This window comes from Eptesicus fuscus, chromosome 15 (genome assembly GCF_027574615.1).
Source record: "Eptesicus fuscus isolate TK198812 chromosome 15, DD_ASM_mEF_20220401, whole genome shotgun sequence".
NCBI classification, from domain to species: Eukaryota; Metazoa; Chordata; class Mammalia; order Chiroptera; family Vespertilionidae; genus Eptesicus; species Eptesicus fuscus.
Window position 1 is genome coordinate 78,364,930 of NC_072487.1, and position 17,180 is coordinate 78,382,109.

The following is a 17,180-nucleotide window of genomic DNA, read 5'->3' on the forward strand; positions in this document are numbered from 1 at the left end:
CCCCGCGCGGCTGGGGGGGAGCCCCTGTGGGCTGGGACCCGGTCCCCCTACGCATCCCGCCCAGCTGCCCCGCTAGGCGGCCTGCGCACGCGGGCAGTGCCGGGGGCGACCGAATGGGGGCAGCACCGGCCTGCCCGCCGCCCAGGGCCCCTCCCGGCGTCCCCCGCGCCTGGTGCGAGGCCTCGGAGGCGGGACTTCCGGCCCGCGGTGTCCGAGTCGCGCGGCTGCCGGAAGCGTGGAGGCGGCGGCGGCGGCGGCGGCGGCGGGTGAGGGCGGCGGCGGCTCCCGGGCCGGGCCTGGCCTGGCTCCGCGGGGCTCCGTCTGTCAGCGTTTCAGGGTGACCGGGCGCTGTGCGGGGACGGGCTGTCTCCGGCGGGCGAGGCCTTGCCGACGGCGGGGCGCCGACCTCGCTTGCTTCCGGCCCTCGGGCTGCGCTGCGCTCCTCGGCGTTGCCCCTGCCGGTGCCGGTTCCCCCGCCGCCTCCCCATTTCGGGCTCCGGGCCGGTGCCCTGTGCCTCCCACAGCCGTCCTCCCACGGTGCGGCTCCGGCTGCGGGGAACGGCGGGGCCCGCCGGCCGGTCCCGCTCTCGGTGTCGGCCACCTGCTCACAGCGACGGGCGGACCCCCGAGCGCCGCCGCCCGTGGCCCGGGGCCTCTCCTCGTCCCCTGGCGACAGCCCCGCCCCCTGCCCCCTGCACTGGGCGCCCAGCGCCCGCGGTTGCTTGTGGGAAGACCGGCCAGGCATTAGGGTGCTGTTAGTGGCCGTCACGCCCCCCACCACGTGCTGGCCGCAGCCTCGGAGCAGGCAGGGTCCCTGCAGGTGGTTCAGCACCCGACGGCCAAGAGCGGGGGTCCTGGGGCGGGGGTGCCAGGTCTCAGCCCGGCCCCAGCTTTGGTCAGCTCCTGCACCCCTGCAGGCGCCGGTCGGAGGAGAGGGGTCCCCCACTCCGCGGTCTCTGACGACCGGCGACGTGTCATTTGGAGGCAGGCAGAAACCATGGACGTAGACGCCGAGAGAGAGAAAATCGCGCAGGAGATCCAGGCGCTGGAACGGATGTTGGGTTTCGATGAGGAGGCCTCCGAGTCCAGCCTCGGTTCGGATTCCGGCTCGGACACAGGTGCGCTCCCAGGACGCGGCCTCCCCGTGCTGAGCGCGGCCGCCTCTGCCCGCGGCTCCTGTGGGCCATGTAGTGCTGCCGGGACCAGTGGTTCTCACCGGAACCAGACTCTGCTCACGCCACAGACAGTCTCTCCCTGTCCCTCTGCACCAGCCCCTGGCCCCCCTTTTCCATGGGCGCAAACAACTGTCCTCTCTCCGGGGGCCGGGGGCCCCTCACACGGCTCCTGCTAGAGGCCTGCCTTCCGCGCCCCCACTTCGTTAGCCTGTCCCAGGGCCTCGCGTCTGTCTCCTGCCTGGTAGTCCCCGCAGCCCCTGGCCCCTGCGTGCCCAGGGCGCTTCGGGTTGGGCCTCTGTCTCCTCTTTCCCACTGACCTGCCCGGTCCAGTACCTGCCTCCTGGCCAGCGAACAGTGCTCAGCTCCCGGGGAGGGAAGGTCCAGCAACCCAAGTCTCGCCCTGAGGTCCCTCAGCCCTGCCCGGGGCGGGGGGGGGGGGGGGGGGGGGGGATGCCGCGCCTGCGGGTTGGCGCCTTGGTGCCTCTGGGGGCCCCTTGCCAGCCCACCTGTGTCCGTGGCGGTCACAGCGGTGTGTTTGTGTCCCCACAGATTCGCTGACGCACGAGGACTCTGCCTCTGCTGGTCCCCCGAGCTCGGTAACTCCCGCCCTGAGCTGGCCGGGTGCTGGGGAGGGGGTTCCTGTGATAAAAACAATGCGTGTTTGTTAACGTCGTTACGTATCGTCAAAACGAAAATGGTTAGTAGGTTGGTGTGTGGCCCCTTCTGACTTTCCCAAGCCCTAGTTCCTCTCAGCCCGACACCACGCACGGAGGGCAGGCCGCGGGCCGCCTGGGCCTCGGTCTCCCCGTCTGTGCAGGGGGGGCAGTTACAGCCCCGTCAGGAGCGCCCAGAACAGTGTCCAGCAAGGAGTCGCTCAGCCTGGCGACTGTTAACTCTCCTTCGATCGCTCGGGCGTTTTCTGTGATTTGGGGAAATTTCCGCAGTTTGCTTGTTCACCTCGTCGGTAGGAGCGGCAGGCAGGCCCCTGAGGCCCCGCGTGGGCTGCCCGCGGCTGCTCAGACTCTGCCTTCCCACTTTCTAGCTTTGCGTGCGCTCCTGCCGCCTGCCACCTGCCTGTGATGACATCACACGGGCCCGTCACAGGGTCCAAGTTTAGCAGAAACAAAGTGGAACTACCCCCTTCCTCACACACACCCCCCCCCCCCCTTCCTAGAAACGGAAATGAGTTAAATGAGTTTTCGGTGAGGGGAGGGGTGCACTGGAATTCACGGCAGGGGGTCCTGCCAGTCCAGCGGCGGGGTCTCGGCCCGAGGGCGGGAGGGTGGTGGCCCCGCGTCCTCACCCGCAGTCTCCGTGGTGACAGGAAGAAGAGAGGTGGGATGGAGGCAGCAACGACGAGGACGACCCCAAGGGGAAGACGCTTCCTGAAGACCCGGAGACCTGCTTGCAGCTGAACATGGTCTACCAGCTGGTGCTCCAGGAGAAGCTGGCGGAGGTCCGCCTGCTGCTGGCCCAGAACCGGGAGCAGCAGGTAGGAGAGGGTCCGGCCCGCGCCCCCGCCCCCGCCAGGCCTCCGGGACCGGGGCGGTTCTCCCACGGGCCCCTCGTGTCCACAGGAGGAAGTCATGTGGGACCTGGCAGGGTCCAAAGGCCCCCGGGTGAAGGACGGCAAGAGCCTGCCTCTGAACCTGTACATCGGGCACTTCCTGAAGCCCTACTTCAAGGACAAGGTCACCGGAGTGGTGAGTCCGAGGCGTCGGGCTCCGTGGGGGGGGGCGCACCCCCACAGCCGGTCACGAATTCCCGTGGTCTTCAGGGTGGTGGTCTCCAACGTCCTCGCTCCCTCCCGGGCCTCCTGGAGTGGGGCCGGCTCGCTGCTCCGCGGATCAGCCCAGGACCTGGCCTCCAGGGGTGGCCGGGGGCCAGTTAGGCAGGGCTGCCCGGTCCGGGGTGTGGGGCCGGGCACTGCTCGTGGCAGCCTTCCCCTCTTCGCCACCCTCTGCCCGTCGGGTGGTGCCGGTGCCCAGGGAGGCAGCTGCTCCGGGTCCAGGCATTCAGGGCCAGGCCGGGCACCGGGCCTGGCTGCTGGAGGAGGCGGAGGAGAAGGGTCCGGAGTCCGCGCTGGGCCCCGTAGGGAGCATACCTGGCCGTGACGCCCGCATCGTGACCCCGTGCTCTCGGACAGGGACCCCCGGCCAACGAGGACGCGCGGGAGAAGGCCGGCCAGGGCATCAAGACCTTCGAGGAGCTCCTGGTGACCAGATGTGAGGGCCGCGCTCGGCACCGCGCCCCCACACCCTCTCCCCGGGCTGGGCGGCTCTCGCTCCCTCCTGGCCAGACACTGGGCCCGGCCATGCCCAGCCCTGCCTCCCCGCACTGAGCGGGGTCCTTGTGGGAACACCTCTCGGTGGGCCCAGATGGGTGGTTTGTCCTCCGTTTCCTCTAACTGTACGTGGAAGTCGGAGCTAACGGCGTGCGTGGGCCCCGGGGAGGCCCGGCCCCGGCAGCCCGCTGAGCTGGTCTCTCCGCAGGGAAGAGCTGGGAGAAGGCCTTGCTCAGGAAGGCGGTGGTGAGCGACCGCCTGCAGCGCCTGCTTCAGCCCAAGTTACTGAAGTGAGTCTCCGGGCCTGGCAGAGGGGGGGACCCTCTTGCTGGTCCCTGCGGCAGCGGCGGGAGGCCCCGTATGGAAGCGCGTTGGCCAAGCCCCCACAGTTCTGGTCTGACTCAGGCAGTGTCTCTGGTCTGAGCCTCGGTTTCCACCTGTGAAAACGGGGACCATTCACGAGACCTGCTTTATCTGTGTGCTGATGGGGTGATGTCACGTGACTGTATCCCAGCACCTGTGGTGCAGCCAGTGGGTCCCAGGAGCCTCTGTTGCCTCACGCCCTGACGTTCGCTCAGGGTCCCCGGTGGTGGCGGTCACACCCCTCCTTGGGCTGCGGGAGGTGGGCTTTCTCCCTGAGCTGTTCTGGAAGCGGCATGTGCATGCGGGCTGCGACCCGCCCCAGGGCGCTGGCACGGGACCAGAAGCTGGTCACTGGGCTCGGGTGTGGGGCGGCCGCAGTACGTTGCTGCACTCACTGCTGACGTGACAGCCAAGGGTGGCGCCGCGTTCTGTGGGCGAGGAGCCGCGCCGCTTGGGGAGGTGAACTAGCCTGCGGGTCCGAACCCCGGCCAGGCTTGGAGCAGTGCCCTGCTGCTGTGCCGTGGGCGCCCCCGCCCGGTGACCCGGCCTCTGCCCGCCCACAGGCTCGAGTACCTGCAGCAGAAGCTGAGCAGGGTCACGAGCGAGGAGGAGCGGCAGATCCTGGAGAAGCAGAGCAGCAAGGCCGAGAGGGAGATCCGCGACATCAAGTGAGTGGGGTGCCGGGCGGCGTGGACGGGGCGAGGGGCTGGCCTGACCCGGTGCCCTCGCTCCTGCAGCCAGCTCCCAGAGGAGGCCTTGCTGGGCAGCAGGCTGGACAGCCACGACTGGGAGAAGATTTCCAACATTAACGTAAGTCGGAGCATGCTCCGTGGCCGCCACCAGACCCAGCACGACCTGTGGCCAGGTGCGTGGCCAGCACTGGGGCAGCTTTTCCTCTCCCCCTCCCCCGCCGCCCGCTGGTGTGAGCCTCTGCTGAAGGGGGCGGGTGCTGAGCAGCTTTGCCTTTAGAGCCAAGTCTCCGGGTTGGCTGCACGAGGCCTGGCGCCTGGATGGAGCTCCCGCTTTCCCCGCGCGCCGCCGCCGTGACAGCTCCGCGGCGTCTCTCTGCAGTTTGAAGGCAGCCGCAGCGCAGAGGAGATCCGGAAGTTCTGGCAGAACTGGGAGCACCCCAGCATCAACAAGCAGGAGTGGACCAGGCCGGAGCTGGACCAGCTGAAGGCCATCGCAGCCGAGCACGGCCACCTGCATTGGCAGAAGATCGCCGAGGAGCTGGGGGTAAGGACCTCCCAGACCCCGGGGGCGTGGGGCGCCCCAGGGGGGACTGCGTGGGCACCGAGCTGAGACGCAGAGTGTGGTTTGGGTGTCACTCAAACGGAGTGTCGCTGTGACTCTCCTGAGGGGTTTTCTTTCCGAGAAGGTCTGCTCGCCACAGGCGCTCTTGCTGTCCTGTCGGCTGGGGGTGGGCGGGGGGGGGGGGTGAGTGGGTTGTTGGTGCCCAGAAGCCCTCACCCACGGGCGCCTCCACCCCGGCTGTGCCGGACGCCCATGCACACGGTGAGCACGGTGACAGCCTCTGCCTTGGTTTGGCCGTGAAGACCCGGCGCAGCGCCTTCCAGTGCCTGCAGCAGTTCCAGCAGCACAACAAGGACCTGAAGCGCAGGGCCTGGACGGAGGCCGAGGACCGCATGCTCACCCAGCTGGTGCAGGAGATGCGCGTGGGCAACCACATCCCCTACCGCCGAAGTGAGTGCGCCTCCGGCCCCCCGCGCCCTCGCCGGGGCCGCCCACCAGAGGGCCGGGGCGGATGGCGAGGCGAGGCTGGAGGAAGGGGGAGGGTCCTGCGCACCAGGGGTCCCGGGCCCGTGCTCCGTGGTGATGGCTGCTCCTTCCTGGGGGGCCCTGGGCGGGCAAGTTCACGAGGCCCTTTGCCCCCAGTTGTCTACTACATGGAGGGGAGGGACTCGGTGCAGCTCATCTATCGGTGGACCAAGAACCTGGACCCCCGCCTCAGAAAGGGTCTCTGGACCCCAGAGGAAGATACGGTAGGTGCGGGGGCCGGGGGACCGTCTCCTCGGAAGGCCACCTGGACGCTATGGCGGCCACTGGGCCCTGGCGTCCCCTTGGCGGACTGAGTGGGGTTGTGATTACTGCAGAGACCCATCTGTCTGTGTCCTTCCTGCAGAAGTTGCTTCAAGCCGTTGCCAAATACGGGGAGCACGACTGGTGTAAAATCCGGGAGGAGGTGCCAGGGAGGAGCGACACCCAGTGCCGAGAAAGGTGGGTGCGGCGGCCTGGGTGGGTGAGGAGGCCCGGGGCGGCCTGGGGCCCAGGGGAGACCCCGTGGGAAGTGGGACAGCTGTTTTACTTTGAAGCTGCGGCTTATTCAGGCTGCAGGTGAGACGGTCCCTGAGAGGCAGGCGCCCTGAGGCCTGTTGGAATTCCTCCCCAGCTCGCCAAGCCCCTCCTCCTCGGGGCTGGCTTTTATTTCAGACCGCTCCAGTGAGGCGTGGCTCACCTGCCGCCCAGCTCACCTCTTAGCACGCGCAGTCTGTGGTTTCTGGTGTGAGCGCTGAGTCGTAGCGGCCATCATTTTCCGGGTATTTTGAGCCCCCCACAATGAAACCTATTCCCCAGCAAAGAAAACAAGTCAAAAATGGACAAAGGGCCTGAACAGACATCTCTCCAAAGATCAAACACATGGGAAGATGCTCACATCCTTGATCGTTTCGGGAATACAAGTCAAACCCCACGGGTTCCCACTTCACGCACAAGCATGTGGAGAGACTGGAACCCTGGGCACCGCAGTGGGAATGTACCGTGAAGGCTCCTCAGGGATTAAATAGGACCGCCACGTGGCCCACAAATCTCCCTGCGCACCCGCGGCCACGTGGCCCACAAATGCCCCTGCGCACCCGCGGCCACGTGGCCCACAAATCTCCCTTTGCACCCACTGCCACGTGGCCCACAAATCTCCCTGCGCACCCGCGGCCACGTGGCCCACAAATGCCCCTGCGCACCCGCTGCCACGTGGCCCACAAATGCCCCTGCGCACCCGCGGCCACGTGGCCCACAAATGCCCCTGCGCACCCGCGGCCACGTGGCCCACAAATCTCCCTGCGCACCCACTGCCACGTGGCCCACAAATCTCCCTGCGCACCCAGAAGATGTGAACACGGACTCGGACACTTGTTGGCACACTGCTCACAGCAGCACCGTCCACAGTGCCCAGGAGGGGACACGCCGTGTCCATGGCATCGGGGGGGACATGTTGCGTTCCTGGCGTCTGGGAGGGGCACACCGAGTGCCCTGGACAGGGAGGGTGGGAGGACAGTTGGCGGTGTCCGGGCACTAGCTGTTGGCCTGAGAAACGGGTAGGACGTGCTGAGTGCCGCGGCATGCCTGAGCCTGGGAGGGGACATGGTGAGCGAGGTGCCGTGCGCTCGACGTCCCCATTTCTCAAACACACACCTAGGTCCCACGGTGACGCTGGCTTAACCTGGGGACCCGCCAGACGACCCCCCACAGTGGCTGCCCCCACACTCTGTCCCCCAGCCGCATGCGGAGTCCAGTCTCCCACGGCCTCGCCAGCACGCCCTGCTGTTCTGAGGGCATCCCCACGGGTGTGGGGGCCTGTGCCGCGGCTGCCCCAGGAGCGCCCTGGCGTGCTTCCTTCCCTGGGGAGTGCCTGCCCCCCCCCCCCCCCACGTTCCTCCGGTTACTTGTCGGGGTCACTGGCGCGGAGAGGCCTTGGTAAGCTGCAGGAAGCCTCTTCGCGGGCACGCAGTTTGCACGCTCGCCGCCTGGGAGCGTCTTTCCCTTCTCCACGGGGAGCCCTGAGTTTCCCGCTCTGTCCGGGTCCGGGTTACTGCGGTTCGGGCACAGGGCTCTGGTGTGTGGCCCATCGACGTCCGGGGCAGGCCGTCCCGGCCCCAAACACGTATGTGTTCTTGTTGCCTCCAGGTACATACGGAGGCTGCACTTCAGCGTAAAAAAGGGGCGCTGGAGCCCCAAGGAAGAGGAGAAGCTGCTGGAGCTGATAGAGAAGCACGGCGTGGGTGAGTCCTTGGGGCGCGGCCACGGGGCTGGGCTGCTCTGCTCAGCTGCCTCCGGGTCCTCTCCCTCTCGGGGCGGGACGAGACGGGGTGGCAGGGTCCCACCACAGACCAGGTCACAGTCCTGGGGAAACAGGCACAGATGAGCCGGAAGGGAAGTGAGGCCCTCGCTCGCCGGTTCTGGCTCCTCGGCCCCTCCGTGCGGCTGCTCTCCCAGGAAGGGCCGTCTCCCGCTGAATCGCTCCGCCCAGCTGTGCCAGCTGCTTGCCTGGGCGGTGAGGCTTCTGCCGGGAAGGGCAGCAGGAGCCCGTTCTGGGGACGGCGGCGTCCTGAGGGGCCAGCTCCTCGGGGAAGAGCCTTTTCCTGGCGGAGGGGCCGTGTCCTGAGACGCGAGCGCTTCCACGCGTCCTCCCGCAGGTCGCTGGGAGAAGATTGCCTCGGAGCTGCCCCACCGGACAGGCCCCCAGTGTCTGAGCAAGTGGAAGATCATAGTCCGGGTGAGCCCCATGCCCTCAGTGCCGTGCCCTGTGCCGCGGGCTGGCCGCCGGGGTAGAGTGAGGGGCGCGGGGCGGAGCGGAGAGGGCTCTGGTTTGAGGCCCAGGCAGAGGGAGCGGACCTGGGGGGCAGCGCCCTCCCGAGAGCAGCCTGCACCCTCGCTGCGAGCCCGAGGCGCTGGGCCTCACGCAGCCCTTTCCCCGCCAAAGAGGAGGAGTCGGGGCAGGCGGCGGCGGCGGCGGCGGCGCCTTCGCAGCGTGCGGTGGAGCTCCAGCAGCGAGGCCAGCGGCAGCGGTGACAGCAGCAGTGGGGACAGCGGAGACTCGGAGTCGGAGTCGGAGCCAGCCCGGGGCCCCCAGGAAGGTGGCCAGTCTCGGCCGCCAGCACAGCACACCGTGCCAGACGTGGACCTGTGGGTTCCCGCCAGGCAGAGCGCCCCCGCACTGGGGCCGGGGGGCTACCCAGGATGCTCAGCTGCCTCCCCCAGCCGTCCCCAGGCCTCCGGTGCTGCTCATGGTGGCAGCAGGGACGTGGAGGAGGTGGGCAGCCAGGCCGCCTCCGGGACACACAGCACCAGCTTGGGCGGCATCGGGTCCCCACCCTGCACCGACGCTCATCCCAGGAGCTCCGAGGGGCCGGCCAACGAGGTGGGCATGGCCCTGGGTGCCCAGGTGCGGGGACTGGATGCTGTAGCTCGGCAGCCACAAGGCTGGGGCTCAGGCCAGTGGGCCGGCCAGATCTCAGGCCAGCCGTGCCCCCAAGTGTGGGCAGCACCCCCTCCTTGCTCCGACGAGGTTTACTCCTGACCCGTGTCAGAACTGGGCCCGGCAGCAGCCTTCCCACCGAGGCCTGAGGCCTCGCTGCCCGACTCACTTGCTGTGACAGCCACGCAGGAGGCTCGGGCACGCAGGCCTGGAGCCCTTCCTGAGCGTTCCACCCGCTGGGGCGGGACAGTGGGCGAGGAGGGGCGCCTTCTCCCGGCCCAGGCTCCAGTCCCATGGCTGCCAGGCGTGTGCCTGTCTTGGGGGAGGCCCTGCCCAGGCGCCCGGGCTTCAGAGCGTGTTTCTCACCAGCGTGGTGCCGGCTTGGGGTCTGGGCGGGAGTTAGCGTGCTGCCCGGGTGGCGGCTTCCCGCTGCGCTCCTGCCTTCAGCCTCGCTGTCTGTCTGTCAGGGCGCGAGGCAGCTGCTGAAGGTGCCTCTGGAGACCCTGAGGTCCATGCTCAAGACCAACATGGCCGACCGGGGCCGGGCTCGGGTAAGGGCCTGCCCACGTCATGCACCACCGCACCCTTCTGCCTGCTGAGTGCATGCGTGTTCACGTATTACCACAGCCCGCCCTGCCATGCACCTGCGTGTGCACCTGTGTGTGCACACTGCCCTGTTCAGCCTGGTCCAGCCCCGCCCCCTCGGGTGCACAGCTTTGGAGGGCAGTGAGGGCAGCACTCGGGTACCTTCCCCCCACAGAAGCCATGCCTGTTCCGCTCAGCCCAGGGGACCACCCCGGGCGGCAGCATTGAGGCCAGGCCCCTCGTGGGGCAGCTGTGGCGGCAGCACCGGAGGCACGCCCTGCAGCAGAGGCACCTCGGGCGCCAGCTGCTGATGGCCGTGAGCCCGTGGGTGGGCGACATCACCGTGCCCTGTGCTCCCAGGAGGCGCACTGCAGCACCCACACGAGGTACTGCCCTGGGGCTCTGGGGGCCTGCTGGGGGAGGGCTCGGGGGCCTGTTGGGGGAGGGCGCTGGGGGCCTGCTGGGGGAGGGCTCGGGGGGCCTGCTGGGGGAGGGCTCTGGGGGCCTGCTGGGGGAGGGCTCGGGGGCCTGCTGGGGGAGGGCTCGGGGAGCCTGCTGGGGGAGGGCGCTGGGGGAGGGCTCGGGGGGCCTGCTGGGGGAGGGCTCTGGGGGAGGGCTCGGGGGCCTGCTGGGGGAGGGCTCTGGGGGAGGGCTCGGGGGCCTGCTGGGGGAGGGCTCTGGGGGAGGGCTCGGGGAGCCTGCTGGGGGAGGGCTCTGGGGGAGGGCTCGGGGGGCCTGCTGGGGGAGGGCTCGGGGGGAGGGCTCGGGGGGAGGGCTTGGGGGCCTGCTGGGGGAGGGCTCGGGGGGAGGGCTCGGGGGCCTGCTGGGGGAGGGCTCGGGGGGAGGGCTCGGGGACCTGCTGGGGGAGGGCACTGGGGGGAGGGCTCGGGAGCCTGCTGGGGGAGGGCTCGGGGGGAGGGCTCGGGGGCCTGCTGGGGGAGGGCTCGGGGGGAGGGCTCGGGAGCCTGCTGGGGGAGGGCTCGGGGGGAGGGCTCAGGAGCCTGCTGGGGGAGGGCTCGTGGGGAGGGCTCGGGGGCCTGCTGGGGGAGGGCTCGGGGGGAGGGCTCGGGAGCCTGCTGGGGGAGGGCTCGGGGGGAGGGCTCGGGGGCCTGCTGGGGGAGGGCTCGGGGGGGAGGGCTCGGGAGCCTGCTGGGGGAGGGCGCTGGGGGGAGGGCTCGGGGGCCTGCTGAGGGAGGGCTCTGGGGGAGGGCTCGGGGGGCCTGCTGGGGGAGGGCTCGGGGGGCCTGCTGGGGGAGGGCGCTGGGGGAGGGCTCGGGGGGCCTGCTGGGGGGAGGGCTCGGGGGCCTGCTGGGGGAGGGCTCGGGGGCCTGCTGGGGGAGGGCTCGGGGGCCTGCTGGGGGAGGGCTCGGGGGCCTGCTGGGGGAGGGCTCGGGAGCCTGCTGGGGGAGGGCTCGGGGGGCCTGCTGGGGGAGGGCGCTGGGGGGAGGGCTCGGGGGGCCTGCTGGGGGGAGGGCTCGGGGGCCTGCTGGGGGAGGGCTCGGGGGGCCTGCTGGGGGGAGGGCTCGGGGGCCTGCTGGGGGGAGGGCTCGGGGGGCCTGCTGGGGGAGGGCTCGGGGATCCTGCTGGGGGGAGGGCTCGGGGGGAGGGCTCGGGGGCCTGCTGGGGGAGGGCTCTGGGGGCCTGCTGAGGGGAGGGCTCGGGGGCCTGCTGGGGGAGGGCTCGGGGGCCTGCTGGGGGAGGGCGCAGGGGCCCTGCAGACACCTGCTTCCTAGGAGGGCGGGCGTCCGTGGGAGGTGTGGGATTTGGCCTCTGGTCCTGCTGAGCGCTAGGCGGTCAGGCCGGGAAGTGGCTGACATTCAGGCCTCGGCAGGAGCCTGTTCCTGTGAGCGTGGCCTGTGGGCCCACGAGCAGGTTGGGTGTCTGAATGTCTCACCTGTGACACTCACTGTCAGAGTGCCTGGCCCCTGGCCCCTGGCCCCTAGGCCTGCGCTCTGGCCCCTGCCCTCCCTGGTCAGGAGGGGTGGCAGCTGCCTTTGGGGTTCTTCGGGGCTCCCTGCCTGGCACCCAGGCTCCGGGGCCACTTTGCACATGTGCCCGTGTCCCCCAGCCGACGGCATCGGGGCGCAGCTGCAGGATGCCCGCCTGGCCAGCACCCCGGTGTTCACCCTCTTCATGCAGGTGAGCCCCACAGAGCACCCCCATTGTGCCTGGCTGTCGGGGTGCCGGTGGGTGTCCCTCATGGGGTGCAGTGTCCTGACAACGGTGCCCGCGCCCCTGCCACGCCCTCCAGCCCGGGCCCAGAGCGGGGCCTGCGTTGGGAGCAGTCCCCAGGGCTCAGGTCGGGGCGGGCGGGCGGGCAGCCCAGTGACAGGCCGGGGCCCCACTGCAGACCCTTTGTGCCTTGGCCCTTGGGCTGTGGGGCAGCCTCAGGACAGGGCCTCCTGCCACACGCGTCACGCGTGTGTGGTGTATGTGCCCCGTGTCCTCAGCTGTTCCACATCGACACTGCCGGCTGCATGGAGGTCATTCGAGAGAGGAAGGCCCGGCCGCCCACCCTGCCCCAGGCTGGGGCTCAGGTGAGAAGTGGGCGAGTGCGGCCGTGGCTCACCTGGCTCCTGCCCCCCTTCCCCCTCGTCCCCCAGGCAGTGCTGTGTGTAGATGGCGTTGGCCCAGCCAGGAAGTAAGGGATGCCAGCGCTTTCCAGGGACAGGGGTGTCTGGGGTCCCGTGGGGCTGGGCTCGGGGAGGGTCTGGAACCCCGAAGACTCCCTACCGTCAGGGAGGAGAGACAGGGCCCACACAGGCTTCCGGCTTTGCTCACACCCACCACCCTGCTGGGTGGCTCGCCTGGTGCAGGTGGCCAAGCCCACGGGGTCCGTCAGGGAAAGGTTGTGTCCTGAGCCTGGTCACCACTGGAGGCCACAAAAGGGTCCAAGGACAAGTGTGGCCGTGGGTCCTGTCCGGCCACAGACCCCTGTGCCCTCCTGTCCCACAGCCAGGCCTGCCCCTCCTGCAGCCCAGCCCAGCCCAGCCACCTAGATGAGCTCTGCCGACGGGGGCTGGGGGTGGAGCTGCGTCAGGGGGGAGGCAGGGGCCTGGGGAGGGGGCCAGGCCGGGCCCTAGCCTCTAGCTGCAGGTCAGGGTGGGGGGCACGCCTTGTCCCCCTCTACGGGCAAGAAGTGAGCTGTGGTCTTGGTGGTGGCACAACAGGGGTCGGGGAGAGTAGTCAGGTGAGCAAGGGGGTGGGGCCATGTGAAAAAGGAAAAAGAAAGAAAAGGGGTCCAGCCCGGGACTCCCCGCGTGCTGAGCCTCTCCCTTCTTTTCCAGGCGCCCTCGAGTGCCCAGAGCACCCCAGGTACTGCCTCTCCCTTTCTCTTGGCTGTTCTGTCCCCCAGGGGAGCTGCCTGGCCACGAGGGATGAGGGTTTTGTTTGAGGGGCGTGAGCCTAGCTGGCCCGAGGGGGTGGCTGAGTGCAGCGGGTAAGCCCTGAGGCCTCCCCAGCACAGGCCTGGGAGGCAGAAAAGATGTTCCAGAGGTGGGGGGCTCCTGCTCCCACGCTCCCAGCAGCTGCCCCAGGAGACCTGCCGGGTGGGGTGAGGCGGGTCTGGACAGGCCCCCGGACCTCCGTGGTGTTCTCCTCCCTCAGGCCACCTCCTGGACCAGGTGACAGCCCGAGGCGCTGCAGCGAGGAGACCCAGGGGCCCAGGGAGCAGGGGGCTGCAGACCTGCCCTCCCCAGGCCACCTCTCCGGCGCCCCCGCCAGCGCCAGGCCGCCCGCCGCACAAAGTGAAGACCGTGTTCCAGCTGCTTCGGGAGAAACGGCTGCGGGAGGCCCAAGCCAGCAAGGCTGCCCGGGGCCCCTTGGTTCTCCCACCCCAGCTGCTCGTCTCCTCGCCTGTGATCCTCCAGCCCCCTCTCGCGCTGGCCTCCCACGGCCCCCCGGCCACCGGGCCGGGCGTCTCCAAGTCCGCACCGTCTGGGCCAGGGGCCCCCGCAGCGGCCGGTCCAAGCACTCCAGGCTCCGGGGTCTCGACCACGAACACGAGGCCTCTTGCCCTGCAGGCCTTGGCCTTGGCTCCTGTCTCCGCCGTGGCCTTGCAGGTCCCTGTGAGCCGCCAGCTGGACGGTCTCGGACAGTCTCAGGTCCCGGCCACGTCCTGGAGGCAGGGCCTGCCCGAGGCACCAGCCTTTCTTCCCACGGCCCCCAACCCCGCTCAGCCGCTCGTCCAGCCCCTCGGGCTGATGCCAGCTCCAGGCACCCACACGGGTGGGCCCCACGTGGTGGCCAGCACCTCTCTGCCTGCCAGCAGCGTGCTCACAGCCCCGGGGCTGCTCCCCGTGCCGTTGCCAGCCGTGGTGGGCCTCCCCAGGCCAGCAGCGACCCCTGACCCCCAAGTGCTGGCGGTGACTCTGTTGCCGTCATTGACGGAGACTCCAGTAGGCCAGGGCCCAGCCAACGGGGACGCAGAACCAGGCCCTGCCGCCAGGGCAGACCTCGAGTCCCTCCGGCCGGCCCCGCCCCCCCAGATCCCTGCAGAAGGGCGTGGTCATGTGGCCCAGTCCTGCCAGCTGCCTCTGCCCCCTGGTGCTGGCCCGGGAAGGACGCTGCTGTCCTCAGCGGAGCCAGGGGAGCCCAGGGGGCCTCTGGGCTTGGAGAGGCCACCCCCACCCCAGCGCGGGCCTGAGAAGGATGCCCTGGACCTCAGCCTGCTCTCCCAGGAGAGCGAGCCGGCCGTGCAGGAGTGGCTCAGGGGGCAGCAGGGGGTGTGTGTGCCCCCACTGGGCAGCAGACTGCCCTACCAGCCCCCCGCCCTGTGCAGCCTGCGGGCACTGTCTGGCCTCCTGCTCCACAAGAAGACCTTGGAGCTCAGAGCCGCAGCCCTGGTGCCCGGCAGGGCGGCTGACGCCCCGCAGGCCTCCCGGGGGCGGGTGCAGGAGCAGCTGCAGGACAGCCCGGCCTACCTGCTGCTGAAGGCCCGCTTCCTGGCCGCCTTCACCCTGCCCGCGCTGCTGGCCACCCTGCCCCCTCCCGGCGTCCGCACCACCTTGTCAGCCACGAGGCCCACCTCTGGGAGCGAGGACGAGGACCTGGAGGAGCGGGCGCGCTCTGATGGCGGCGGGCCGCCGGGCCAGGCGAGCGGCAGTGCCCAGGCAGGGCCCGCAGCCACGACCCCGGTGCAGGTGGGTGGCTATGGGCACAGCGCTGCGCCCTCACGCTGCCCTGCCCTCCCGTGTGGCCTGCCCAGGGGTGGTGGGCGGGAGTGGCTGGAGTGGAGGGGACGTGGCTGCGTGCGGACTGCAGAGGTGCCTCCCCTTGGGCCCCTGTGGCTGTGAGGGGAGGAAGGAACCTCTGACACGGGCGCCCTCGGCCCGCCCCCACCCTGGGTGGTGCATCTGCCCCCACTCCTGTGCACCCAGCCCTCCAGGTGGCTCTGCCCCACACCCTGGGCTTTCTGAGCTGCGGGCAGGACTAGGTCCGTTTCCCACGAGGAACCTGGTAGAAACCTCTCGGGAGGCGTCCCTGCACCTCGTGGCTGCACCACCCAGGAGTCCCAGCCAGGCCGCCTCCGCCTGCCTGTTGGCTGAGCAGGAGCGCCGGGCCAGTCAGGGAGGCTGGCAGGGTCCTGGCGGGTGTCCCAGGAGCAATGGTGCTTCCCTCCCCCCTGGGTGCCCATGGCTGCTGGGCTGGGTCCCCTCCCCGGGGCTCCCACCAGCCTGGGCTGCTGGGACTGTCACCTCCCTCCCAGGGCCTTGCCTAGGGGTCCCAGGACTGTCTTCTGGGCTGACGAGCCTGGAGACCTGGCTGGACCCAGACATTAAGGGGAAGAGCCCCGCCCCCGTTGTGTGGGGTGTCCACAGCGCCCTCGGCCCACTGCTCGCTGCTCCCACTGCCCGTCCCACCCGTCCTGGCTGCCGGGTCACTGCTGTCGCCTTGTTTAGGGCCCCGCCCCCTCCCGCCCGGACGATCTCGATGAATTGGACGTGCTCCGGACCCGGCGTGGCCGGCACGCCCGGAAGAGGAAGCGGCTGCTGTGAGCGGGTGAGTCCGGGCAGCTGCTGGCCGCCTGTGGCCTGGCGGGTGGGCCCTGCCTCGAGCTCACAGCAGGCGGGGGTGTGAGGCAGGGGCCCTGGGCAGAGGGCAGGGGCCCAGCTGCCACGGCCCGAGTGCAGGTGCTCCTTCCTGCAGTCTCCCCCGTCTGCTCAGCGGGCAGCTCCTCAGAGACGCCCTCCCTGACCACTCTCCTGAGGAGCCGTCTGCCCGTGTCCATCTGTCCTGAGGCACTCACTCCCCAACTGTGTCCGTAGTCGCCCCACCCTCTTCCCTGTGAATGTGAGCCGAGGGCAGGCATGCGGCTTCTGTGGCTGGGTCCCCCGTGTCCAGACCACGGCCCCAGGAGGCCTCGTCACAGAGGCAGGAGCAGCTCCTGGAGCAGGGGGCCCGGGAGAGGCCCAACAGCCAGGGGCTCTGGGGAGTGAGCACCATGGAGGAGCCATGTCATTGAGCCCCCCTCCGTGGACCCTGCCCTCGCCAGGCGCGGTGCCTCCGGGCGCCCCCACCACGGGTCCTTGTGTTCCAGGACTGCTCGGCCCGATGCCCACGGCCACACCCACAGGAGCTGGGCCGCCGGCCCCGTGGCTGAAGGAGACCGGCTGGTCCCCGGGAGGCGCTGCCAGGAGTGACCGAGCTGGCGGCAGGCGCTCGGCTGCTCCGTGTGCAAATGGGAATGTTGAAGGAATTAATAAAGGTTCTATTTTTTCACTAAAAAGCAGCCAGAGGCTCCTGTGTCTCTGAGCGGTGAGTGGAGGGTTGGGCCTCTCCCGGACCTGCTGGGAGCAGCAGGCTGGGCCCTGGGTGCTCAGAGCCTGCCCGGGCCTCTGCGGGCGGGAACAGGGAAGCAGAGGCGGGCAGCCCTCGGTGCCACCTCAGGGACCAGGGCACCCACTTCCCCTGCTGTCCAGACCACAGGCCTCCTCCCTGCGTGCGGCGTTTCCCTGCAGGAGACGGTCCCGGCTCCGGCCCCGCCCGTCCCGGGGCCCTGGCTCGGGCTCAGTCTGCACCCGAGGCTTGTGGTGAGGCTTCATGCTGTGGGCGCCGCGCCTGCCGCCACGACTTCCTGGCCCGCGTCCCGCAGAGAAACGGCGACGGGTCAGCGTGTCCTGGCCCAGACTCCCCCGCTCCTGCCAGACGTCACGCGTCACACCTGCCGGGGCCCACGCACCACTCAGTGCGTGGACAGGGTGTCGCTTGCACTCTCCACTGGTTCCTGGGTCCACGGCTTCTCGAGTTGATTACTCCAGCCCGGCTGGCGGGCTCCGTGGATGCCGGCTCGATCCCCAGTGTGGGCCGTGCAGGAGGCAGCGATCGGCGATTCTCTCTCGTCATTGATGTTCCATTTGCTCCCTCTCCCTTCCTCTCTGAAATCCATACAAATACGTTTTTAAAAACACATTTTCCAAGTACGGAGAGATTGCCCGGGTGTTTTCCGCTCCGACTCCCAGCTCGGTCCCTGTGTGCCTGCCGGTGAGGCGTACCTATTATTTAACGCCCCCCACACAGCCTCACTTTACAAAGTGGGGAGATGGGGTGGGGGACCCCACAG

General features: G+C 69.9%; 1 protein-coding gene across 1 annotated transcript; it reads left to right on the plus strand.

Annotated features, from left to right (window-relative positions):
- The first annotated feature begins 304 nt into the window (after window positions 1-304).
- On the plus strand, window positions 305-16,349 carry SNAPC4 (small nuclear RNA activating complex polypeptide 4). Its single transcript, XM_054727547.1, has 24 exons — window positions 305-337; window positions 989-1,118; window positions 1,725-1,771; window positions 2,500-2,667; window positions 2,753-2,878; window positions 3,322-3,400; window positions 3,668-3,749; window positions 4,386-4,490; window positions 4,560-4,632; window positions 4,894-5,058; window positions 5,379-5,526; window positions 5,719-5,825; window positions 5,966-6,060; window positions 7,744-7,838; window positions 8,253-8,332; window positions 8,540-8,869; window positions 9,502-9,585; window positions 9,795-10,005; window positions 11,688-11,758; window positions 12,070-12,156; window positions 12,907-12,934; window positions 13,226-14,760; window positions 15,520-15,619; window positions 16,158-16,349. The coding sequence occupies exons 2-23, from the start codon at window positions 998-1,000 to the stop codon at window positions 15,613-15,615; spliced, it is 3,933 nt and encodes a 1,310-aa protein (XP_054583522.1). The 5' UTR covers window positions 305-337; window positions 989-997; the 3' UTR covers window positions 15,616-15,619; window positions 16,158-16,349.
- Window positions 16,350-17,180: the final 831 nt, after the last annotated feature.